At 51.9% G+C, this 25,811-nt stretch overlaps 5 protein-coding genes across 8 annotated transcripts in view; 1 reads left to right on the top strand and 4 right to left on the bottom strand.

The window, feature by feature from the left end:
- The window catches only part of LOC125349433 (G-rich sequence factor 1-like), a 111,075-nt gene that overhangs the window by 62,338 nt on the left and 22,926 nt on the right, over positions 1 to 25,811 (bottom strand).
- On the bottom strand, positions 26 to 6,946 carry LOC125349447 (SWI/SNF-related matrix-associated actin-dependent regulator of chromatin subfamily B member 1-like). The gene is made up of 2 exons (XM_048343597.1): positions 6,663 to 6,946; positions 26 to 1,695 (listed from the first exon to the last, which is right to left on the bottom strand). Exons 1-2 carry the CDS (start codon positions 6,753 to 6,755, stop codon positions 1,501 to 1,503), a joined length of 288 nt encoding a protein of 95 aa, XP_048199554.1. The 5' UTR covers positions 6,756 to 6,946; the 3' UTR covers positions 26 to 1,500.
- On the bottom strand, positions 8,008 to 18,107 carry LOC125349428 (stromelysin-3). Its single transcript, XM_048343572.1, has 8 exons — positions 17,983 to 18,107; positions 12,456 to 12,670; positions 11,599 to 11,742; positions 11,384 to 11,517; positions 11,001 to 11,242; positions 10,696 to 10,912; positions 9,697 to 9,954; positions 8,008 to 8,881 (listed from the first exon to the last, which is right to left on the bottom strand). The coding sequence occupies exons 1-8, from the start codon at positions 18,091 to 18,093 to the stop codon at positions 8,748 to 8,750; spliced, it is 1,455 nt and encodes a 484-aa protein (XP_048199529.1). The 5' UTR covers positions 18,094 to 18,107; the 3' UTR covers positions 8,008 to 8,747.
- LOC125349444 (coiled-coil-helix-coiled-coil-helix domain-containing protein 10, mitochondrial) lies at positions 21,118 to 23,222 on the top strand. The gene is made up of 4 exons (XM_048343593.1): positions 21,118 to 21,241; positions 21,508 to 21,727; positions 22,782 to 22,929; positions 23,042 to 23,222. Exons 1-4 carry the CDS (start codon positions 21,201 to 21,203, stop codon positions 23,059 to 23,061), a joined length of 429 nt encoding a protein of 142 aa, XP_048199550.1. The 5' UTR covers positions 21,118 to 21,200; the 3' UTR covers positions 23,062 to 23,222.
- On the bottom strand, positions 23,442 to 25,740 carry LOC125349439 (uncharacterized protein C22orf15-like). 4 transcript variants are annotated; one of them, XM_048343586.1, is made up of 5 exons: positions 25,643 to 25,740; positions 24,696 to 25,007; positions 24,430 to 24,504; positions 24,175 to 24,335; positions 23,442 to 23,894 (listed from the first exon to the last, which is right to left on the bottom strand). In XM_048343586.1, exons 1-4 carry the CDS (start codon positions 25,665 to 25,667, stop codon positions 24,196 to 24,198), a joined length of 552 nt encoding a protein of 183 aa, XP_048199543.1. In that variant the 5' UTR covers positions 25,668 to 25,740; the 3' UTR covers positions 23,442 to 23,894; positions 24,175 to 24,195. The 4 variants fall into 4 exon arrangements, with proteins under 4 accessions (XP_048199543.1, XP_048199545.1, XP_048199544.1 ...); XM_048343588.1 differs by lacking the exon at positions 23,442 to 23,894 and having other exon boundaries at positions 24,061 to 24,335; positions 24,696 to 24,827; positions 24,921 to 25,007; XM_048343587.1 differs by lacking the exon at positions 23,442 to 23,894 and having other exon boundaries at positions 24,061 to 24,335; positions 24,696 to 24,848; positions 24,921 to 25,007.

Genomic DNA, 25,811 nt, shown 5'->3' on the forward strand with positions numbered 1-25,811 from the left:
TCACAACCTTTCCTGTCTGGGCTGGTTTTGAACTACAATCCTCAGATCTCGAGTAGCTAGTATTGTGTGGATCACTAGTGCCAGGCCCCCCCAAAATTAAGGCAATCTTGATCAAGGGCTCTATCTGTACCAGGTAACATTTATCCCTTTGGATTGATGTGGTCTAATTGGCCTGTAAGCTCTGGCTCAGGGGAGCAGATGAAGTGCTAACCACAGCTGCAGCACCAGAAGTCAGGAAGGCTCCAGAATAACACCCCAGTGGGAAGAGGTCTGATATCACCACAACACAAACACAACACAAAGAGGAGGTGGGGAAATGGAATGGGAAATGGAATGAAAGATGAAGAATGCTTTTCTTTTAAAACAAGAGCCTAGAGAGCTTCACAGCAAACAGAACTTTCTGTCCCCAAGCCAGTCTGGAGATGTTGTCTGGAAAGCAGGACAGATTCCAAGCAACCCAACTCCTAGCACTTCTAGGAAACCTTGATCAAGAGCTGTGACTTGTCTACAGGCCAAGCCTGTCTTTTTTTCCTCCCCAGAGGAATCATTCAGCATAAGGCAGCACCACCAAGACTCCACAGGGACTTGCGTAGGGGGCAAGCAAAGCTAGGGAGCCACTGCACTAGTGACTGATGCTCTATGGGAGGTGAGGGAGAGCACAAAGGACACTGTTGTAGGCCACTGAATGGAAATGTAGTAGAGATAGATTAAAAAACAGCTCTGGCTCCTGCATTAAAAGAACCCTACTTTGCCCACGGTGGACAAAACCACAGTAGCACCTACAGACACAACCCAACAGGACAGACTACAAAGCACTACACATATACATGCACACACCCACCCACGCAGGCCCAGGGCAGCTTTCTCCGAGACACCATTGCCAAGTGGGAAGCAGTTTTGCCACTTGCCAAATGGCACGCATCTAAACTCAAATGTCCTGGTGGATCCTCCAGAATGTCTGAAAGAGCATCTTTGCTCTGCACAGAGCTGCCATGGCCCAAAGCACGCTAGCTTCACTCGTGTTAGACAGCTTACCTAGCAAGCCCCAGGCACATGGCAGGCCATGTTGGGCGGGACATGCACAGGAGCTTAGCACACTGGATGCCAGGATGAAGTTCTATGGATGGATGGGCTCTGGGAGACAAGCAGTGAAAGTCCCAGAGGGGAGTGGTGGGGGCTGGGGCCACCACCCACCCCAAGGGCTGCATGGAGAATGACTATGGTGACACACCCACAGCAGATGGCAGAGCATCACAGCATTCCTAAAACGTTTTGAGACCAACATGTCTTCACGGCACCTGCTAGCCCCAGCCCTGACCCCTCCTCACATACCTACTGGCCCCACCAGGAGTATCGGGCAGGGGACCACTGATGGCTCCCTGAGCCACACTCTCACCTGAGCCTCGCGTGCACTGGCAGGGCGGCCCTGCCCCCGGGATGCTCCCTGCCCAACTAAGGCCAAGGCTGCAGTGAAGACACTGGAGTGAAAACGTTTTATCTTCATGACAGAAGCGAGTGGTTTTGAAACAGGTTTACAAACCCTCGTGAAGACGCACCCTTAGTGTTAGGTTTTGTTTTTTTACCATGTGACGATGCAACTATTTTCTTCCTCTCTTCCACAGTGGCTAGTCGCCTCCACAGAGAAGGGTATCTCTTGTACAGAGAACCTCGGAACATACGGAGGTAGTTTCCCACCTATGAGTAAAGCAAGAAGGCTCATTATGAGAGTCACATCTGCACGTGCAAGGGGAGGGTCCTGGTGAGCAGAAGATCTGCTGGATCAGTGTCTGATAAACAGGCCTTCGGGTGGCCCCCTGGCGCCAGGCTTTCAGCAGCAATAAAACACATTCTTGCTGACATCAAGGGTTCAACAACAGTGCACATCTGGACTGCATCTGTGCACCCTGACAAAAGAATCAAGTTCCAAAAGGCCTGGCCAGATGTCTGAAGAGCTTAGCAAGATGCCCCAGAGCTGAGCAAGAAGCTCATGATGATTTTGATTTTTGGATTAAGGATCTTTGGCACTTTCCAGAAATGCGAGGCTTCTTTGACCTTCTTTTATCTTAAGAAGCAGACTTTGATATTTTTACGATGTAATAAACACCAAAAAGGTCTTCTAATTTTAGACAGATGGAAGATAATTCCCCCCATGTCCCATGTTGCTTTGTTTAGTAACAAAACTCAAACTGGGGATACCAAAGGAATTTTCCAAAGAGTCTAAAAAGCACTTATTGGCAATCAGCAGACTGCCTTACAAATCATTACTTCCCAAACAATAGTTTCAGTTGATTTGAACCAAATACTAAGAGTATGACTAATTTTCTTCATGAAAATGAAGTTAGTACTAAGCTTTTTATAAAGATACCCCATGATTTCATTGACTTTTCAGAACTGAACACTTCAGAGTCACACTGTGGGGGACAGCCAGCAGATGGGGTGCCAGGTGCTGGCTCTATCTGTGACCTGGAATCACTTCCTTTTTCTGGGTCAAATGTTCAGCAACTCTAAACTTCACCATTCAAAGGATCAGTTCTGTTTTGTTTTTTTTTTCTATTGTACATAGCACAACATATTGGTTACATACAAGTGTGTTTCTCCATTTTTCATTGAGGAGCAATTTCCATGATCAACAACCACAGCTGCTGAATACCAGGAGAGAAGAATCATCTGCCATACAGACTGCCAAAATCCCTCACTGCTATGTGTCTTTGTGCGTCATTAACATCCAATGTAAAAGTAATTTTCTTTAGTTTTCTTGTCATTGATTGATTGATTGTGCCAGTACTGGGGCTGGAATAAGGCCTGGGCACTGTCCATGAGGTTTTGGGGTTTTTTTTTTGCTCAAAGCTAGTACTGTGCCACTTGAACCACATCTTTACTTTTTAAAATTATTTATTTATTTATTTATTAGCTTTTTGCTAGTTAATTGGGGATGAGTCTCACAGACTTTCTTGCCCTGGCTGGCTTTAAATAGAGATCCTCAGATCTCAGCCTTGTGAGTAGCTAAGATTACAGATGTAAGCCACCTAGCACCTAGATAGGTTTGGTTTTGTTTTTAAAGAAATTGACATTCCTGATCTCCATGACTACCTTGACTCTTCCCAGGGACACTTCTGAACTGAAGACACTGAGGCTTATCTACCTGGCTTTTCCTGAACCAGCCTTTCCCCTCTCCCCTCTAGGTTTCCTGAATGTAACATGAAGATGCTGGACTTGGGCATTTCTTAGGTACTCTCACCTCTGACTCTGGCTTGCAGATGGTAGGAGAACAGTGATGTATACTCATAGGAACAGCATATGCCCTCCCAAGGCAGCTTCACGGATGCTATACTGTCTGTTGCTAAAGTGGGCTCACCTGTCTGAACACAGTGTCTGTTTTCCAAGGGGAAGGAGGCCAAGGGCCATCTATCCACATCCAATATTGCCACAGGAACCACTGGATAGAAATAATGCAAAGATGTCGAGCCCTTCCCTAAACTTCTGCACTTAAGTCTGGGGATGGTTATTATGATTCAATAGGAGGGTCAAAAGCGAAAGGGCTGAAAGAAAAGACTGTAGTTCACTTTCTAAAACCTAAAATGTGTTTGGGGGAAGATCTTATGGTACCCTAGAGGCTAAGCATCTCACTTCACACGTGGGGAAAATGAAACAAACTGGGATGTCTCAGGGGTAGAGCATGTGCCCAGCATATGCAAGGCCCTAGGCTGAATTCTAGCACTAAACAGAAAAAAAAAAAAAAAAAAACAATGGGGGAGGGGGGATGACATGGAAACAGAGTAGGGTAGTAACTAAGCCTCCTGAGGTTCTTCCCACCTGACCAAGAGCTCAATTACTCCACCAAATAAAGGAAAGTTTTCTCTAAAAAAAAATACCACTCAGGGCTGGGGATATAGCCTAGTGGCAAGAGTGCCTGCCTCGGATACACGAGGCCCTAGGTTCGATTCCCCAGCACCACATATACAGAAAACGGCCAGAAGTGGCGCTGTGGCTTAAGTGGCAGAGTGCTAGCCTTGAGCGGGAAGAAGCCAGGGACAGTGCTCAGGCCCTGAGTCCAAGGCCCAGGACTGGCCAAAAAAAAAAAAAAAAAAAAAAAAAAAATACCACTCAGTCAGAGCCAAGGCCAAACAGATTACTTTTTCACTCAGCAGATCAAGTAAAGATTTTTTTAATGTACAACTAGCCAAGTACACATTCTGAAACTCAACTGTCTTTTGCATCCTGCTTTTAAGCAGATGCCTACTGGCCTAACAAGGACTGCAGGTACAGGAAATGACTGCATTCAGCACAGCAATATTACAACAACAGCGTTTAAGTGACAATCTGATCCACTTACTGCATCTTGTCCTTTTGGCTTAAAGTAAACACTAAAGTTTTGATATAGCAGGGTGCCAGTGGCTCAGACTTGTAATCTTAGCTACTCAGGGAGCTTAGATCTGAGGATTTTGGCTTGAAGTCAGCCTGGGCAAGAAACTGCAAGATTCTTATCTCCAATAAAACAGCAAAAAGCCAGAAGGGGAGATGTAGCTCAAGTGATACGGCTCCAACCTTGATCAAAAAAGCTAAGTTAAGCTGGGCACTAGTGGCTCACTCCTGTAATCTTAGCTACTCAGGAGGCTGAGATCTGAGGACTGAGGTTTGAAGCCAGCACGGGCAGAAAAGTCTCCGTGAGACCCTTGCCTTCAATAAACAACTCAAAAAAAGCAGAAGTGGCACTGTGACTCAAGTGGTAAGGCACTAGCTTTTGAGCACAAAGAGGTTCAGGGATAGTGCCCAGGCTCTGAGTTAAGTCCTTGGGGCTGACAAAAACAAACAAAAAACAAACAACTAAGTTATAGCATGAGGCTCTGAGATTAAATGCCAGTACTGGCACAAAACTAGATAGACAGAAAGACAGCTGATGAAAGAGGAAAGAAAAAAAAAACAAAGTTCTTAAGTTACGATGTTGGTCTCATAACAGGAGGCTTCATTCATCACACTATATTTAATTGTTAAAAATAATTAGACAAGTGCCAACAGCTCACACCTGTAATCCTAACTACTCAGGTGACTGAAATCTGGAGGATGAAGATTTGACGCCATTCTAGGGGGACAAGTTCACTAGACTTCATCTCCAAAATAGCCAGCAAAAAGCAGAGCTTGTGGTGTAGCTCAAGTGGTAGAGAACCAGCCAAGCAAGCAGGGGGCCTTGAGTACCTGAATCTAATACTGCCAAAATAATAATAGTTGAATGAAATGTTGCAGCATAAGTATTGTTGAGAGGAGAAGTAATCTTTGGCGTTCTGAAATGGCTTTAGCCCTACAGAGTTGGCATTTCATTTCACCTGATTCTATTGGCTGACATATCTGAATTTTATATCCATAGTTTTGTGTGTGTGTTGGAAGTGCGACTTGGATTCGGAGCCTGGGTTCTGTCTCTCAGCTTTTTCACTTAAGGCTGGCATAGTACCAATTGAGTCATAACTCCACTTCTAACATTTTGGTGGCAAATTGAAGACTCATGGACTTTCTTGCTCAGGCTGGCTTCAAATTATGATCCTAGGATCTCTGCTTCCTGAGGAGTTAGGATTAAGGCACCAGCCACCACAGAGAGAGATAAAGAGAGAAAGAGAAAGAGCAAGAGAGAGAAAAGAAGGAGGAGGAGGAAGAGGAGGAGGAGGAGGAGGAGGAGGAGGAGGAGGAGGAGGAGGAGGAGGAGGAGGAGGAGGAGGAGGAGGAGGAAGGAGAGAGAGAGAGGGAGAGAGTCTGTGTGTGCGCGCACACGCTGATCCTGAGCTTTTTTTGCTTAAGGTTAGTGCTCTACCATTTGGGTCACAGCTCCATTTTCAGCTTTTTGATGGTTAACTGAAAATAAGAGTCTCACAGAATTTGCAGCCGCACTGTCTTCGAACTGTGACTGTGAGATCTGAGACTCTTGACTAGCTAGGATTACAGGCATGAACCATCAGCATCCAAGCTCATACCCATCGTTTGTGTGTGTTTGTGTGTGTGTGTGTTAAAAATATTAACTAGTAGAGGGCTACTGTTAGACTAGAAAAGAGCTAGTTTGAGCAAATCTGTAAAAACTCAATGCACTCAGTACCAGTGCCTCATTAAGGGGCCGGCTTTTAGGGTTTTCCAAAAGTCAGCCATCCAGAACAGATTCAATAACTTCTAATAAACAAAGTTCAAAACACTACTTCTACTACCCATCTCAGCAACAAGGAATACAAAGAGGAGGAGACCTTCCTAAGCTGAAGGCTTATAACCAAGATTTCAGGACCCTGAATGGAGCCATTGGGTAACGGGTGCACAGGAGATTTCCACCATCTCTACAAGTTCGAGGGCAGAAGGAGTGCACCTCCACCCCCAAGCACCGCCACAAGGGCTAACCGAACACCCCATCCTTGCATATGGGTGGAGCTAAGACCAACTCAGTGAGAGTCCAGAGGCACCCTTCGCCCTGGTATCCCAAATCACTGGGAAAAGCGTCTCCGTAAACCCAGACCTTTCAGGTAGGGTCCAGCTCGGCCACGCCCATCTGGCCACGCCCCCGGCCCCGAGCACGCGCCCGCCCGCCGCAGCCGCCCCGGCGATGAATGGGAACGCGCGCTCCCGGCGCACAGGCCCGCCCCGGGGCTCCCGCGGGGCCGGGCCCGGGAGGGCGAGAACGCGCCGCGGGCTACCTCGGAGCCGATCATGTAGAATTCGCCGTCGTCCTCCAGCTGGAACTTCACGGGCTTCTGCCCGAAGGTCTTGCTCAGTGCCATCATCATCATTGTGGCGGCGGAGGCGGGCGGCCGGAGCCGAACTGCTGAGGGATTCAGAAGGCTGGGGCGGGGCTGAGGCGCGCCGGAGTGAGGGAACCGAGGCCAAGAGGCGAAGGGCGGGCCGGGCCGGAGCTCGCGCCACCACCGGGATCTTCAGCTGCCGCCGCAAACGACGACCAGGCCGTCCAGACTGCGCAAGCGCGGATGTTGACGCTAACGCGCGCGCGGCCGCCGCCGCCCAAACAAAAGGCCCGCTCGTTCCCGTGAGTCCCTTAAAGGAACCACGACCCGTTTCTATTCCGCCAGAAACTGCTTCCTAAATCTTGTGCCCAGGAAAACTTCTCACGGACAGAAATAGCCACGGAGGCCTCTGCTCCGGCGGTGGTTTTCTCAGCCTCACAGCCGGAACTGGCCTTCTGCCCAAGGTTGAAGAAAGGAAGTGTAGCCTCAAGGCCTGGAGGGGGTCAGAACGACATTTGGGAGCCTGAGAGCTTAGAGCATGTTTTGTGACCCCAAATTGACATTCCACTTTCTCCACCCCTCAGAGCAGTGCAGTTGAACAGATAAGAATACTCCTAGGGGGAAAAAATTTCAGTTCCGAGTCCATAGCTATATCTGAGGCTGTGAGGATGGGCAGAATAATAATACTTAATGGGGGGTAGCTTGGGCAAAGACTCTGGGATTTAGTAAAATGCAAAGACCAGGTAGTATTTGGTGCAGCTGGTGCATCAGATGAGTGTTGGAGAGGAGGGACTCCTTTTTCCATTTCTTCCTTAGCTCTTCACTTGGTGCCCCCAAACAAGCCCCATTCTGCCCTGTGGCTCTATCCCATCCCATGATAAGGAAAATGTCCAACCAAACCATCCATCTGTTGATGATTTTCTTGTTGTTGATTTTCTAAGGTTCAGTTTTATAAAACTGCAGCTGTGTGTGACAAGTGCCATTATGAAAAAGACATGAGGACCTAGAAGACAGTTCCAGGAGATGCTAGATAATTGGGAAGAACCATGAATTTCATTCTGTGTTTTCATAGCAGTGGAAAGTGAAGTATGTTATGATAGGGGACAGGGCATGGCATGATCAGGTGAAACTACCACCACTTTGTTAGAGGTTCCTCCAGATGCGGTGGAAAAATGGAAAGGAGGAGGCCTAAGCATTGGGAAAAGAGAGCTTTGACCCTGGCATCCATGATAGGCTTGGGCAGACAGGAGCCAGTCCTCCTCATCCTTGCTGTAGTTACAAAGAGACACCAGACAGACACTTAGAAAACAATCATATTTAATGACAGTCCACAGGGGGCTTTTTGTTTTTTTAAAAAAATCTTTGTACACTGTACACACATTTACATGGCTTTGGAAGGTACCAGTGCTGGGATAAGGGCTTCAGGAGGAACCGAGACAGGATTGAGGTATGTTGGGGCCTCCAAAGTTTAGGGTTTCCATGTAGAAACAGAGCCCTCCCTAGCTGGTTGTAGGCCCTTTGGCATGCATCCTGGGAATGGATCTCTAGAATCACCAGCTAGCAGAGAGCCAGATCTAAACATCTACCCAGATCTGACTTCTCAGAAAAGGGCCCTGCTGGGAGACCCAGTTGCTTGGTTAGAGAAGGAGGCCAGGAGATACCTTACATACAAGCTCCAGCACTAATACCCTGCAGGAACCTTACAGTAGGAATAGAGAGAAGAGCAGATGCTGTAGTTCTCCCATCTTTGAGGGTCAGAGGTTGGAGGCCTTGAGAAGCTAAGTTTGACCATGAACTATATAGGTATGGCAGAGCCAGCCTGAGACCTCCTTCACACTTCAGTAACTCCAAAGCCTCCCTGTCTGGTCTGAGACACTTGCCAGCAGGAGACCACGACCAGCGTGGCCCTCCTGCAGTTGTCATGGTGGTTACACCTTCAGCCCACCCCACCTGAGGAAACACAGGCTCTGACCCATATCTGGTGTCCAGAGCCACAAAGATGGCTGTGGGTCAGTTATCCCGAGGGTATTCAAGCCACAGTCAGCGGAACGTGTTGGCAGGCTCAGCACAGCCAAAGAAGTCAGGGCCCACAAGGCGAGGGAAGCCCTCCAGAGCCTTCACCTTCACAGGATCAAACTTCCAGTACAGGCGGCCACGCAGGAAGTAGGCATAGCCTGAAAAGAGAAGAAGATAAGACCTGGGAAAGTGGACACTGGGTCCTGCACCTGCCTGGCTGTGGCCAGGGACAGACATGGGAGGAGGGTTGAATGGGAAAGCCTTGAATTCCCGCTGCTGAGGCTCCAAAGTTGACCTTCCAAGACCTCCTTTCCTTCCGAGGAGCCCTTCCAGGTCTAGTCTAGCAGATGCCTAGAGCCGCAGCTCAATTCCTACCTCTCAGGAAAGCATGTCCTGTCCCCTCACCTGTTTCCTCATCACCCTACTACCAACCACACCACAGAGAGACATCGCAGTGTCAGAGCTCAAGGCCACTTCAAGACTGCACTCCCAGTGGGTAACCCCATGAAAGGACACAAAAAGGATCCTGGCAGGCAAGACAGTAACTGGGCTTCAAGTTCCAGCCTGGCTGGTTGCTCATTGGTTAGAACTGGAACTGTCTAATGGGAATCTGGGCCCCATCACTGTTTACCTGTGCTGCCCTAGTCAGGGATCTCATGGCCTGAGCCTCTGTTTGTCTCTCTGGAAACTGAGTTTATAAGAGATGTTATGTCAGAAGGCATGAAGTATGAGGAGATTGGTGTTGTGGCTGAAGCATTGGCAACCCTTGTTATGTGGTGGTTATCTCACTGGGTGTGGCTGAGGGACCTGGACAAGCCCTGTATTTCTCTGGCACCCAATCTTCTCATCTGCAGCATGGAGCATAGGACTAGCCATCTCACTCCTGTGGGGAAGAGCTGGGCCTCCTGAAGTACATATGAAGGAATCCAATCACAACACTACCCTGTGCCAGCCACTGCTCAGCCCCACGCACCATCAGCATCCTGGAAGGCGGCATCGATCTCAGAGGGCACCCCTCGCCAGTCAGTAGCCCGGCGAGGCACAGGACTATCCACACGTCGAGTGCTGGGATGGAAACGCCAATAGTCCCCACCTCGGAAAAAGTAGATCTTGTTCTTCTCAGCACCCCAGACTAAGGCAGCGTGGACTGGGAACCCCGCCAGGCCCAGCTCAGAGAGGGGTGCAGGGCCCAGGACTGGCTTCTCACCGTCATATACCCAGTAGTGAGAACCTGTGGAAGAGAGGAAATTGCAAACACTGCCAAACCACCACTGCCACACTCGATCATGATGGACCTGCTCCACCACTTCCAGGGACTCTTTCCAGCCTCAGTTTGCTTATCCACAAACACTAAGTCTGTTTCAGTCACCTGGGATAAGCTACAAGGAAGGCTCTATAAAGTAATACATAGCAAGATTATTCTAATTAACAGAAGACCACCTGGGCTCCCAATCTGGGCATCACAAATACCTGCTGCCCACTCCTCAGGGCCTGTGCCCTGCCACAGCAGGTCCCTGGCTATTCTGGAGCCCATGTACAAGTTTCCCATGGTCCACCTTTGTTTACGAAGTCTTGGCATCTGAAATGCTGCTTTGGCAGTTGAGAATTGAAACTCTAATCTCCAGGGTCATCAGACCCGAATCAAATCCCTACTCTCCCCTTTCCAAGATTCATCTCAAGTGAGTCCTTTCATCACCTCTGAGCCTAAGGCCTCAGCTCTAAAACTTCTGAAACTCCACCCGATGGGGTGGCTCTGGGGTTAAGTGCACTAACATACAGCCCTGCTGTGCAATATCTTCAGTGCTCTGATCTCAAGAACTGCCTCCTCTGGGAGATTCCCAGCTGGGCCTAGGGAGGAAGCCACCCTCTTACTGCCCTTGGTGTCGCTCCAGAGCAGCTTGTCTGTCACTACCCTTCACTGTGATAGTCGCGGCTCCAGGAAGTCCTGAGCTGACCTCCAACTCCTACTTACCTTGGAAGAACCAGATGTGGCCTTGGGCATCTTCGAAGGCCGCATCCACAGGGCTGGGAAGTCCTTGCCAGTGACGGGAGGCCAGGGCAGGATATCCAGGCTGTAGCCGGCCACCACGGAGTCTCCACACAAAGCCCGCCTTGAAGAAGAAGAGCTCACCTCGGATGGTGGAGACAGCATCAAAGGATACCTCACAGGCATCTGGTGGATTCTCTGGCTAGAGTGGGAGAGAGGGGTTCACACTGGAGCCACCAAGGCTAGCAGAGGTATGACACCTCCTGTCTTCCTATCCTCCCCAGTCTCACCTCCAATGGTGCAATCTCATTGGTGTCTACTCCATTCTGGGGACCCAGAGCTGTGGCCTGGGAGGTGGGGGTCTGGTGGCGCCGGCCATATAGGTGCTGGATGCCTCTGCGGTCGTCTGGGCTGAGGCTCAGTGGGTAACGGAAAGTGTAAAAAGGAGACATAAGGGCCTTAGCAGCTGTCGTGTGCTGAAGCCCTAGCACATGGCCAAATTCATGAGCTGCCACCTGTAGCAGGTCTGTGCCTGGAAAAGGGAAGTAAGTAGGTCAGCCATCCTCTATCTTCTGCCATTAGCTCCAGAACTTAAGCTCAGGTCCTTGGCAAGTCCTCAGTCACTCTCTGATCTCCAGTTGCCCCATCTGGAAAAGGTGTCTTGAGTCCGTACCTTGATTGTCTCCAATAGTCCAGGTCTCATCGTAGTCAAAGTGGACATCCCCTTCTCGGTGGGTCTTGGGGAAGAAGGCATGGGCGAGGATACCCCCGGGGCCATCAAATGGAAGGTTGTCTCCATGCCAGTACCTGTGGATGGATGGGGGTATGGAGTCAGGGCTGCTGGCAGTAGAGTTTGTTCCTGAAGGGGGTCCTAGGCCACAGGTTCACCTGGTGAAGTCGATCATGATGTCTGCACGACCCTCATGCACCTCTGTGAAGGTGAGTGGTGTCACCTCGCTCCACACTTGTAAGGCCTCTGCCACCGTCTGTCGCACCTGCTCTTGTACCAGCTGCCATGGGAACCGGAGGATCCTGGGGGGAGTTGGAGGAGCCTGGACCTGGGGCAGGGAAGCCCCTGGCAACTGAGGAGGCAAGAGTTGCCCCTAGATGCCTAATGACTGTATGTATGTGAAAACCACACACGCTCTGGGTCTTGACTGCAATGAGCTAGTCTCCAAAGATACAAGATTGTGTCTTTGCATATATTTAGATGCCCACAGGTGTCTGCATCTGGTAGAAAGAACACAGTGACCATACCGCTCATTAAGGGGAGACCATGGCCCCTTGAGCCTTGTTCCTCATCTAGAAAATTCCTAATTCCAATGCTGTGCATGTCACACCAGACTGTTCTCTCTGAAGCTACATCTCAGTTTCCTTGTTACCCACCCAGGAACCTTCCAGAATACCCAGTGAGGAGCCCACCATCATCTATCCCTACTTGCCATGGTCTCTACCTGCTTGAGGCCCATGTTATGATGGTAGATTTGAACAAGCCACCTTGAAAGGACAGGGTTGTGTCCCCAGTTAAGCAGGCCCAGGTTTCTTCTAGTGATGACTGAGGTCCTGCCCCTGCTCTACAACAGGGTTTCAATTTCTCTGCATTCTAAGCGAGAGTTTTGGGGTATTGGTTCATGGATGGCACACATGTAGGTGTAGCCCAAGTGTGTCTCAGGAAGCAGGTATGAGGATGAAAACAGGCTCTCATACAGACCCATAGTCCTGGTCCCCTGGCCTCTGGCTCCTACCTGTAGGTGAGATCCGTCTTTTCCCAACGTCCTCCAGACAGCACAAAGCGCTTTTGTCTGTTGCGGGCATTCAGCCCATCAGGTGGGTCTGGTACACCACATCGTGGAGGTCTGAGTCTACCAGCAGAATGGGGAACTTTTTGGGCAGCAGAGGCAGGCAGAGCTGCCTGTTGAGGCTGTGTTCCCCTCCTCGCAGATTGGTGGTGGTGGATATCCTGGTTGAAAGAGTATTCACATGAGCCCTCAGGTCCTGATGGCCCACAGTCAGAGCTGTGACACTTCAGCATAGAAATGTGCAACCCAGACCCACCGTGTCACTGGAAAATGTGAGGGGCTTAAAGGGTAAGGGCACACAGCAGGACCCTTTGATCCTGGGCTAATTCTGGTTTCTTGACATCTTGTTCTAAGGCACCAAGCTTCTTCCTTTTCTCCTCCTCCTCTGTGGGCTGTCTGTCTTGAACCTATCCCCACCCAGCTGATCAACAAGGTTTGAATGGAGATGCACAGATTAGGGGAACATGAGTCCATGAGCCCCTAACTATACTCTTCGAACCCACAGAGGTATAAAATCCCCAAAGCTTCCAAGGAAAAGCCAAGCAAGCTCCTTCTGCCCCCTCCAAATGTACTTCCTGTAGCAAAGTCATTTCCATCTTTATTTCATCTGATGTCTACTGAACTCAGACACACCTAGTCCCTATGTATATGAACAGGCTTGGCTCTTTCTCATTTTCTCAGATGCTTCCATGCCCCTCCCTCAGCCTGGAGAAACTACAGCATGGCCTTGGCTTGCTCACCTGATAAATGAGGATGATACTCCCCTACAGTAGTGTTGATCTGATGGTGAGATGAAATGGTACATAAAAATGTGTACTTCCCATAGGTCCAAGCGCCCTTCCACTAATCTACACCTCCATCCATCTGATGTCTGACTTCTAGCAAAGATGGTTTTGTTCACACGCTGCCAAAGCCAGATCTGTGATCTTTCTTACAGCAAGTGTCAAGGCAGCCTTACCAGACTCTGCCACAGCTCAAGGACCTATAGATGGCAGTTCTTGCCTGAGCTTCATGCTCCCACCTTTCTGTAAGTCCTCAGAGTAGAACTTACAGTTCTTGTGCAGGAGAAAAGCAGAAGCTCAGAGAAGTTTGAAAGCCCAGTTAGATTACCCAGCAAGAGTATGGTGGGGCCAGGAGAGGATCCTGGTATCCCAGATCAAAGGCAAGGGCCTGGCTCAGGACACTGCACTAAAGCCTGGGCAGGAGGAAAGAGCTGGAGCCAGCTGGGTGATGGTGGCTCATGCCTATAATCCTAGCTAGTCAGGAGGCTGAGATCTGAGGATCATAGTTCCAAGCCAGGCCAGGCAGAAAAGTCTTCAATAAACTACTCAGAAAAAGCCAGAAAGTGGCACTGTGGCTCAAGTGGTAGAGCACTAGCCTTGAGCAAAAGAAGCTCAGGGATAGCATCCAGGCCCTGAGTTCAAGCCCCAGAACTGCCCCAAAGCCATGCTGTTTGCTAAGGTACTTGAGGCTAAGGTACTTGAGCCGGGCCTGTCTGATCTGGGTGGCTACAGTCTCCCCACAGCTATATTTGGGGCAGGAGCCCAGCCATTCTGGCTCCACACTCAGCTTCAGCCTCTGGCACCCCTCCCAGCCTCCAAGCACCCCAGAGCTGTGATCAGGTTCCCAGTCCTCCAAGCTGTTGATTTCAGATCTAAGGACACTCCACTGTGACGGGGCCATCTAAACCACTAAGGGGACTTGAAACGACGAGTGTGGTGTCCTGGACCAGTTTCCTCCTGGTTTCTGAGCTTGACACCAACTCTGAACCTCACTGGGCTTACTGTTAATACATCCTTATCTCTGTGGCACACTGGAGCCCTGTTTGCATCTCCTCCCACGTGGGCTTAGTGCCTGAGGAAACCTCCAGCCAGTTCCACAGTCATCATCCCTCACATGAGGAAATGGAGCACTTTGCTTAGGTAACAGCTGTCAAGGAGCAAAGCACCCCCCTTGATACTGTATCTATTCTGCTCAGAGTCATCTGTCCCTGGAGGGCTCAGGCTGGCCTCATTTTGATTGCAGAAGAGAAGGAAGGGGAAGTTATTAAGTAGCTGCGACTTCCAAGGCACTTTGAACTAAGGCCCAGTGAAACTCCATCATTCCTCAATAAAGTGAGAGGATAATATCTACGCTAAGGGTCACATTTAGAATGTGGATCCTAGTACTGTGTGACTTGCTACAGGTGCTTGCCACACCACCTCCCAAAGGAGAAACTGATTTCTTCTTTCTAACCCTTGGACCTTCTCAGGAAAGTACAGAGCTGTGTCATCCCTGGAGAGCCCCAAACATCCCAGAGGCCCATCAGCCTGCTCTGATTATGCCAGAAATTTCTTATTTCCTCTGCTGCCCAGTGAGGCTTGGAAACAAATAAGGGGAAGATAATGGATCTACATGTCTTAGACCCACTTCTTCCCCTTCCTTCATGAGGCATCAAGTCCATGGCTAGATCTCTGGATCAGAACCAAAATATGTGGTTTTTCTCTCTCCTTTCTTCCTTCTCCTTCCTTTTTTTTTTTTATGCCAGTCCTGGGGCTTGAACTCAGGGCCTGAGCACTGTCCCTGGCTTCTTTTTGTTCAAGGCTAGCACTCTACCACTTGAGCCACACGCTACTTCTGGCTTTTTCTGCTTATGTGGTGCTGAGGAATTGAACCTGGGGCTTCATGCATGATAGGTGAGCACTCTACCACTGAGCCACATTTCCAGCCCCTTCCTTTCTCTTTTGCTAGCACTGAGGCTTGAACTTGGGGCTTGGGCACTGTTCCTTAGCTTGTTCACTCAAAGCTGGCACACTTAGCATTTGAGCAACAATTCCATTTCCTGGGTTTTCATTTTTTGTGTGATGATTAATTGAAGATAAGTCCCCTGGAGTTACCTGCCTGGGCTAGCTTTGAACTGTGATCCTCAGATCTCAGCCTCCTGAGTAGGAAGGATTACAGGCATGTGCCACCAGCACCTGGCTAGCTGAGCTGAAAAGCTTAGGGTCTGAAAGCCTATTTCTATGTCATGGCGAGCCTGGGTAAGCCACTGTCTTCTTACAGCCTAACTTTCTCCACCTATCAAATGAGGACTGTGTCAGAACAAAGAGCTAAGTGTCATTGCTCTGCAATGGCTCCTATAGCACCTGGCACAAAGAAGGGCTCTTACCTGCCTCCGCTCCTCCTGTAGGTCCTCCTCTCACACACTTGGGAATCTCTTCTCCCCAAATTCTTGGTCCTCTTAGGACTATTAAGATCCAATGAGGTGGAGTGGTGGCACAGAGCACCCCTAACCTCACCTATAGCCCTGAAGAGCTTGGGGTTTACCATCACCCTCTATCTCAGAGGATGAACCAACTCAGAGAGGTCACAGACTTTACCCAGGGTCACACAGCAAGTCGGGCAAAGAGCTGGACCTGGATTTGGGGCTCATGCCTCCCTCTCCAAAGCTCTCCTTCATGCCTACCCTCTTGCTCTTGGATTGTCTCCAAAACTCACATTCCTGAGAAGCATTTCTGTTTCTAGTGCATTCCCTCCCCTGGGCCAGTAGCCTCTGTTGGCCTACCCAGGGGAGGGGCCTGTCTCACTCTACCCCACCCTCTTCTGGACCAGCAGCCACTGTCCCCAGCCTCAGACCACTCAAAAAATGTCTTGGCTAACCCAGTTTCCTGGCACAGCTCAGAGGCCTATCATCTTCCAGTTCAGATAATGAGAAGTACCAGGTAAAGCGAAAATAAGGGAGGACCCAGGCTAGCAAAACACAGAGGAAGGCCAGGCTGGTTGAGTGCAATTCTTGGGTTTCCATTTGTTTTTGGTGCAATGGAAATAATGAATCCCAATTATGCTTTCTGCTGTCAGTAGGGAGCCATCTTGAGAGCAAGATCCTTTGTTAGGCTGTGAGTAAGAAACCAGGGCATCACTACTCTATTCTACACCCAGATTGTCCTCCTGTGGGGCTCAGAGAGCTCAGATCTACTGCCCAAGCCACACAACCAGTAGGTACAGGGTCTGTCCTATCTTTCCCTCTCCACACCCTGGCTGGGGGGAGGAGAGCGGGAAGCCAGCTTTGTCCCATTGGGCTTTTATCAACCCCTGAAAGCTGGGAACTGGGATGGGTAAATATTTACAGAGTTCTTCTGGTCCTGCTGACAGCAATTTAGGGGATAAACACATTGGAGGAAACTCCAAATGGCTCCTTGTGTGTCTGCAGAGTGACAGACAGCACAGCTCATACCCACTCTGGACTGCCTCCAGTCCGAGCATTTAGCTCTAGGTAGAGAGGCAGCTACGGGTGATGCCTGTCTCCAGTGTGTCTAGGATCACCTCATCTAATTCCTCCACTGCCCAGGAGTAGGCACTGTTGCCACAGCCCATCCTATCCCCTCAATGTGTGGCAACTGGGTGAGGTTCTGGGGAGGGAGAAAGCTTGGTGTCAGACTCAGCTCTCTTGGATTCCTGATCCTATGGGTTGAGGCATCCTCTTCCACTCTACCCCACCTTTCCCATCCCTTTCAACATTCCCATTGCTGGACAAAGCTGGCTTGCATAGAGCCAGTGTGCCTGGACAGAGGGACCCGTCCTGGGACTGGTCACACTCTCTGTCCCCAATCACTGAATTGTTTAGATCGTTAGGTTGTGAGGCTGGGGGGGGGACCAGGTCTTGGAGGGTCCCTGCAGATCTGTTGTGGTCCAGCCTCTCTCTCCCTCCCCAACCATCCTATGACTGGTGCCTCTAAATCCAGCTTTGAGGGACAGGGCAGGTACTGGACACAAAGGGCACACACACACACACACACACACACACACACACACACACACACACACACACCCTTATTACAGTTCCTCCTCTCCTCAATCTGTTCTTCTCTCTTACCTGAACTTTCTCACCACCTCCGAAGTCTACATTCTCTCCTTCCTCTCTCCCTACCTCCTTGCCCTGGGGGGGGGGGGGTTTCTCAGCCACCCACTTTCAGTACCCCAGGCCTCCCCCCCCCCATACCCTCTCCCCACCTGATGATCACACACAATGTCACTATCTAACTCTCGTTCTCCCGGGGGTCAGCTCTCCCACGTTTGCCTTCCTCGGGTGCCCGGGGGCGGCAGCTCCTCCAGGTTCACATCCCCTTAACCCCTCCCGTCCAACTCACTCCCCGTCTCACGGCACACCTGGCGGGGCTAGGCTGACACTTGCCTAGGGAGGGCCCCGCTTTGTTCCCGCTACCTCCCCCAGCACGAGCACCTGGGGCTGCGGCGCGAGGAGCCGGTGTGCGAGTCACCGGCCAGGCGGCCGAGGCTGCGCAGGCTCTGCTTGCGCCCCGCCAGGGACGGGAAGCTCACTAGGACACCCGCCGGGGATCCAAGAGGCCTTCAGCATCCCCCGCTGCGCCCGGATACCAGGGGGCGCCCCCGGGGGTTCCGTGTGGCCAGCGGGCCCCAACCTGTGTGCCCGGCCGTCCCCTCGGGGAGGAGCGGAAAGCCGGCGGCGAGCACTCACCGGCGGCCGGGCTCGGGCCAGCAGCGGCGGCCGCGGGAGCAGCAGCAGTAGCAGCAGCAGCAGGAGGAGGGCGCGCGGGGCCGCGCCGCGGAGCCCGGCGGCCCTAGCCATCCGCCCGGGGGCTGCTGGGCCTGCTGGGCCGCGCCGGGCCACCGCCCCTTATAGCCTCTGCCCCGCCCCACCGGCCCACCCCGGGCCCGCCCCCCGCCGCCTTTTGTTCTAAGCTCTCCCCGCCGGCGGCCGGCGCCCCGGCCGGTGTGGGGGAGGTGGCCCGGGAGGGGTTGGGCTCCCAGAGTTTGGGTGAGAATCGGGGGAGCGGAGTCGGGTTTCACTCCGGTCGATTCCGACCCCCCACCTTGGGAAGCCTCATTGTCCCACAGAGTCTCCGTGGGGGCCTGACCTCCGACCTCCAGTGACAGGTGGTTCTGAAACCCAGGAACAAGTTCCCCGGCCTCTCTCTGGACTCCCCCCTAGCCCAGCCGGATGGAAGATGCCATAATAGCTCCTGTGGGGAAAGTGTGTCCCGGGGGAAACTGAGGCATGGGACAGGTTAACCAGCCTCTCACCTTGCAACAGACCTGACACAATTTATAGATGGAGAAACTGAGGATCAGAGATGGGCTAGACTTTTCCTTACCAACGCACAGGAGGAAGTGTTAGAAGACCCCCCCCCCCCCAAGCTGGTCCAGCAGGGCGCAGGGAGGGGTCGTAGAAGGGTGTCCCTAGGGGACTGGAGGTCCTGGCTGTTCCCTGATCAGGGCACAATGACCCCTCCTGACTTCCAGGGCCAGCTACATCGGGCAGGGGCAAGAGGTGGAGAGAATCAAGGGAGGGAGAGGTGTCCATATAATGGAAGAGATTCTCCCTTCTCATCTCCTGGACAATCTGCCCCTTCTCCAGTACCCTCAAGAGTGAAGATTTAGATGGTGGCTTCCTCCCATCCTGGCAGACAGGGCTCCAAGCAGCTGCAAAGTAAGGCTGCCAGCAGCCTGGGCAAAGAAAGAGAAGCTGAGACACTCGTGTGTGTGTGTGTGTGTGTGTGTGTGTGTGTGTGTACTTCTCAGCTTCTCCAAAAAGACTCCACAGAGACCCCTGCAGGGTGAGGAGGAGCAAGACAGCAGTGAGTTTTATACCTAAACTATCAATTCTTTTCTTTAAAATGTCTTCCCTCCCACTTCCACCCTCCCAAACTGGGGCTTCAACTCAGGGTGCTTGTCCCTTAACTTTTTCGCTGAAGGTTGCTGTTCTACCACTTGAGCCACAGCTCCTTCCGGCCTTTTAGTGTTTACTTAGAGATCAGAGTCTCACAAACTTTCCTACTCCAGCTGGCTTTGAACCTCAATGATCAGATCTCAGCCTCCTGAGTAGCTCAGATAAAATGAGGCAGTGCCTGCCTTAGCCTCCTCTAAGCAATATTGAAACAAGAGTTTGGTGAGAAATTCATACAGATGAATTCTGATACAGATGAAAACAGCATTAAGAAAAAAAGGAAGCATTCGTTTGTATAAGTACCTTAACATGGTCTTGAGTGTACCCAGGGGTGCATAACAATCCTTTGGGGGGAACCTACAAGCCACAAGTCACCACCTCCAGTATGGAGAGGGAGAGGGTCCCATCACTAATGGCCAACAGTGCACTTAGCAGGATGGCTGGTCACAGCCAGATTCTTACAGGAGGAATACCTGGGTAAACCTTGTAGGGTGGTTGCATTTGGCCAATGGGAACCAGGTGATCAGGGACTTCATGGGCATGAGAAGGCTGGTGTAAACTGGGCACATCTTGGAAGAGGGAATGGCTTATTCTGCAGAGTAGCTGAAAAGAATAAATGTAAGAGCACAAGAGTGGGCATGACCTTCATGTATAGTGGTACAAAATAGCTGTGCAGTGTGTTGGGTCCTAGCAGGCATCCTGCCCCCCTTCTCTTATTCACTCACAGAGGGACTGACTTCTGTTTTCGACTTTGTGATTGAAGCCCCAGTCTTGGAGTCTCTTGCTTTGATGATTTTCCAGTCGCTATGTAGCCAACTTCCTAGGGTAGGGGAAACAAGTCAGGATCCCTCCCAGTTCTTACCTAAGGGTCATAATATGATCACATCAAAGCCAGGTTTTGGTGGCTCACACCTGTAAGCCTTGCTGCACGGGAGGCTGAGACATGAGGATCACAATTCAAAGCCAGCTGGGCAGGAGAGTCTGTGAGACTCTTATCTACAATTAACTACCAAAAAAGCTGGAAGTGGAGCTGTGGCTCAAGAGACAGAGTGCTAGCCTTGATCAAAAAAGCTAAGGGCCAGCTCCCTAGACCCAAGTTCAAGCCCCAGTACCAGAACAATAACAAAAATGAATAATGTGATCATGTCACAGTTACCCAGCAAATACCATATAAACTGAGTTCCTTCCTGAAGGGACAGGAAGCATTCTAAATTCATTCCTCTGGCCTCACCTTAATCTGGAAGGTGCTGAAATCGTCAGTCCTTAGGATTTACATCTATGGTGTGGTTTGAATTTAGTTCGAGCAAACCGCTCTAGACACTCGGGTGGTACAGCTGATGCAGTGAACGCATTGCTCGAATGTCGCAGAACAAGACACTGTCAGGGTCCAGTATTGCATCTGTGGGACCAGGGGCGAAGGGAAGTGGGCCAGAACCAGCTCGGGAAGTACAATGGAGTCGAGGTCACGCGTAAGGAGGTCTCTGGGCTGGTTGGCACTGCTGGAGGTAGTCAGCGAGGAGAAAGTCAAAGCGGGGTTCAGACGCCCCCTCGTGGGCATTCTGGGTCGCTGCGTGTCTTCCCAGGCGGAATCCTTTCTCGACTCGGAGGACGCGCATGCTCGCCGTCAACCTCGGTCTGGTGAGACGGAACACCGAGCAGAGCACGGACCTAGTCTGGCGTCCCCTCCCCAGATGACCTCAGCCGGTCGCCCCTCACTGGAGGACCCGCACGAACCACTGACGCCACTCCCATAGCCTCACTATGGTCCCAAGAGAAGACCTGACATTGCTGGTTTGTGACTTTGGCCGGTGTCCCCAGGACCGTCCCACCCCGAGCCCGGAGCAGGGAGGGCGCCGGGGTGCGCTCGGCTCGCGTAGGGGGCGTGCCCAAGAGGCCCCGCCCAGGCCCCGCCCCCAAGCGACACGTGCGGGGGCTTCCAGTCCGGGTGACCGTAGCGCCGCTGGCGACCCTCGCTGTCTGCTACTGACTTGGGCTCCACCGCCACCACCATGCCTCGGGGAAGCCGCAGCGCGGCTGCTCGGCCAGCCAGGTGTGAGGGGCCCCCGAGTCCCGTGAGGAAGGGGGAGGGAGAAGCGTGGGCATCCCACAAGGGCATCCGCGGAGTGACCTTGGGTGCTACCTCGCCATCTTGGCGGGGGAAGGAGCGCCGAGCGCAGCCACCACGAGCCCAAGACCGAGCTCTCCCCCTTCCTGGGGAGTCGCGGGGGGTTGTTCCCAGGACCCGCAGACCCTTCAGGGCCCTGGCTTGGGATCTGGCCAGAATTAATCTTGCTTCGCCATTCCCTCCTCCTGCAGCCGTCCGGCCGCAACGTCTGCCCATCCTCCCGCGCACCCACCACCCTCGGCTGCCGCTCCCGCTCCGGTTCCATCGGGGCAGCCGGGCCTCATGGCGCAGATGGCATCCACAGCCGCTGGGGTGGCCGTGGGGTCGGCGGTGGGACACGTCGTGGGCAGCGCTCTGACTGGAGCCTTCAGTGGAGGAAGCTCAGAACCTGCCCAGCCTGCCGCCCAGCAGGTGAGCTGGAGCAGGGCCCAGCCCAGGAGAAACAAAATTCACTCAAGGTCACACAGGGGACTGCTGAAGCACCAGGTTCAGGGCTGTGACCAAGGAGGGTCCTATTCCTCTCTGCTCTTAGGCTGGTGTGTGTGTGTGTGTCCTTGTCCTTCTGTCCCTGGCAGGCTGCCCTTGTTCCTCCCTTAAAGGCAAGCTCTCTGGGCTCCCAGTGACTTAACACCAACCAGCCCTTTAAAGATAGGGTACAGTTCAGCTCAGATGGGCTTGAAAACTTGCCCAAGGACACTTAACCCTAGTGGAAGCAGGATGCAGAATTTCCCAAGCGCTTATTTTCCTCACCCAGACCCAATATTGTGACTGCTGGACCCCAAGGCTGAAGGCCAGTTCATAACACAGCTCCTGTTCCCTGATGACCTATCTCCCACTGAGGCTCTATTTGTCTTGAGCCAAATCCAAATTCAGCTTAGCATCTGGGTAAAGGGTCATGAAGATCAATGTGGCTGAGCCAGGACAGTCCTAGAATGCTGGGGGTGGGGGTTGTACTCAGAGCATGGTACAGGGCTTTTCCTTCTGCACAAGTGTCTTCCTCTCTTCTCTTCCTTCCTTTTCTTTCTTTTGCTTGAATTTAAGGCCTGGGTGCTGTCCCTTAGTTTTTTAAACATAGTCTAGCACTCTATCACTTAAACCTAAGCTCTATTTCTGGCTTTTTGGTGGTAAATTGGAGATAAGAGTCTCATGGACTGCCTGGGCAGGCTTTGAACCTAGATCTTCATATCTCAGCCTCCTAAGTAGCTAGGATTACAGGCACAGGCCACTAAGTACCCAGCAACAAAAATAGTTTTGAAGCAGCAGATTTTAGAAGGCTGTTGCTACTGGGCTCATCATGTTTCATGGCTATAGAAGCTGTGGCACAAGCTGACACTGCATCACCCAACCTGCCTGGTACCCTAGGAGAACTGGGCTGGGGATATGGAGAGGGGCAGGAAGCCTCCTGCTTTGAAACTCACCTCTGGGTAGCAATCCTGAGCTGACCCTGCTGTATTGTCTATCCTAGGCTCCTGCTCGTGCTGCCCCTCAGCCCCTACAAATGGGGCCATGCTCCTATGAGATCAGACAGTTCCTGGACTGTTCGACCACTCAGAGTGACTTGTCCCTGTGTGAGGGCTTCAGTGAGGCCTTGAAGCAGTGCAAGTACAACCATGGTGAGCAATTGGATCCCAATCCTGATAGGAGTTGGGAGGGGTGAACCTTCTTCTTGCATATGCAGGGGGATCACCAATGTATGTTCTCTCCTCTTCCTGTTGTCCCCCACAGGTCTGAGCTCACTTCCTTGAAGAGTCCTGGGACATAGGCCTACATTCACCCCATCCCCTCACCGACAGCCGGACCATGACAATAGATTGTAGTTGGGATTGGGAGTAAGGAAGAAGTTTCTCGCTCCACGGATAACACAAAACAAAGACATGCAATTAAAAAGTTTATTTTAAATCACAAACTGGTATATGCCCTCTTGCTGGCCTGTCTGCCTGGAATACCCTGCCTGTTCAGCGGTCAATGGAAATAGATATAGGTATGCTGGAAGTCAAGAGAAGAGCCTTGTTTTCATCTGTACTCTAGCCAATGATACTTTGGGCAGTCCAAAGTAGAATGATGATTAGCCAGACCTTGTGGCTCATGCCTGTAATCCTAGCTACTAAAGATCACAGTTGGAAGCCAGTCTGGGCAGGAAAGTCAATGAGATGCTTACCTCTAATTAACAACCAGAAAATTGGAAGTGGACTGTGTCTTAAAGTGGTAGAATGCTAGCCTTGAGCAAAAAAGCTCAGAGGCATTAGCAGATGATCCCCAAGGGCATCAGACTGGCTGGTTGTAATCTCAGGAGATTGTTGTCTTTGCCCACACGGACACTGCCCCCTTCACCCTTGTTTCTGCCTGGGCCCCTTTCTCTGTATCTACATTTTAAGGGTCTCCCCAAGAGTCTCATATTCTGTCTGTGACCTTGCCCCTCTAGCTGATGCAACTTCTCAGTAATTCCAGATTCTGAAAGAGGAGTTCTGTTGGGCTGCTGTCAGTTTGTAGCTGATCACATGAGGCAGAGGTTACAGCCAGTTCCCTTAGATCTAAGTCCAGCTTGGCCACTTGGCTATAGTGTGTCAGGTCACAGGGCCTGTTGGGACAGAGGAATAAGCCCTTCATACTCAGTACGGGCTGTTCTATCACATACACTCACTGAGTTCATTCAGCAGTTGTGCACTGAGCACTTTCTATATTTCACACTCTATTCCTAAGCACTGAAAGCACTCCTGTTCTTAGTCCAGCCAAGCAGTAGAACATCTGGATACAGATGTTGTGTGGGTTTGGTATTGAGGGTTTGCCTCTCAGCATGCCTTGTGTCTGGCCCCAGGAAGTGATCCCATTTTGGAGTGTATCTTTCTTATTGCTCATACCTTGTCTGTACCTGGCTCCAGCTAGCGGGTCTTGGATGGTATGGAGCCTACTCTTCGGGACCTTGAAGGGGGGTCTTGCTCCTGGAGGCCATTCCTAGTGCCCAGGCGTCTCCTTGGGCTGTTGCCCATGGCAGGGAGACCTGACAGCCAGCGCAGCTCCTCTGGAAGACCCAGGATGCCCTGCTGGTGAGAGCTGGGAAGACCCAGGAAGTTCTGCTGGCATGTACCCTTTTCTAATTCAACCCTAACACTCACCTGCCAACTCTGGACTCTGGTCATCCAGGTTTTCCAACAGGGACTCATAGCAGTTGGGGGCTCCATCCTCTCCCTCTGTGGAGTATTGAGAAAGGACAAATGACTCCCTGTCACTCTGACTGAATGCTGGGGGGGTTGGGGAGGCTGGGAAGGGTATTGGGACCCCACTAAGGTAGGGGGGTGGGGCAGGGCCTTGAATGGTCTGTGACCTGCTGTGACTCTTACATTCCACCATAGCTATTAAGGAGAGTGTTGGTCCCACTTACTGATGATGCGCACCAGGATATAGGTCCTTCGCTCCTGCAGCAGGGAACTACCCATAGAAGGGGTGGAGGAGGTCTCCAGGCCCTTATCCAGGCTCACTAGATGCCCATCCTCAGCCAAGAGGGCGATGGTCACTGGGAGGACATGGAGAGGGGCTGAGCAGAGCTGGCACTCCTGCCTGGGGGTCCCACAGCTACTCTTCCCCAGACCTTTTCCTGACTCCTCACCATCTGGGGGGATCTGCCCCCTCTGCTTCAGGTGGGCAGTGAGGGTCACTAGGCTGCACCAGGGATTCACCAGCTCCCAACAGCCGGCTATGAGGAGGAGAGAGCAGAAGTGAGCTGGCAGGATACCCTGCTGTCCTCTCTATCCCCTCTCCAGTGCGGCAAGTGAGACTAGCAGCTAGGTCTGGGTAATGGGCACAATAGCCCAGACAACTGCGGCCTACCTGTTCTGGAGACCTATCCACTCCTGCCTAGAGATGGGATTGGACCCACCAGACGGGATCCCTAGCATTGGCTAAGCCCCCGTTAGCGCCACCCCCCCATCCCCACCCCCGGCCCCATCTCTGCATTAGGACAGCCCCCTGGCGCTAACCACGCTTCTCAGGTCCTCCTCCGAGCACTGCAGACCCATCCCCTTCCAGGAGGGTGGGGTGGGGTGGGGAGGGTGGATGGAAGGAGGGACGGGATTGCAAGAACTGCTTCAGACTTCAGCGGCCGTCTGTGCTCCGGAAGCCCGGCCTGGAGTGAAGCGGATTACGCAAGGCTGGGCGGCACTGTGGCGGGCTCGTCCGGATGGGACAGGCTTAGGCGTTCTCTTTGCCTCCTCTCTGCGGCCCCCTTCCCCAAGCCTCTGTTCCCCTCGTCTGTACAGCTCCTTCCTCTACCTCCCGGAGCCTGGCCTCTGGGTGTGCTTCCCGGTTTCCATGGCTCCCCTCCCCACTTACCTCCATACTTCACGGTGATGAACATGGCCTACAGCGGGGATGTAGGCAGACCCGAATCCCGAATCCCGCCACAGATTTGAGCTCGGCTCCCGGGTGGGACCCTGCGGAGACGGGTGCTTGAGAGGGTGGCTCAGACTCCGGCTCAACCCCCTGCTCCGACCAGCGCCTC

The sequence above is a fragment of the Perognathus longimembris genome, chromosome 3, assembly GCF_023159225.1.
Source record: "Perognathus longimembris pacificus isolate PPM17 chromosome 3, ASM2315922v1, whole genome shotgun sequence".
NCBI lineage: Eukaryota > Metazoa > Chordata > Mammalia > Rodentia > Heteromyidae > Perognathus > Perognathus longimembris.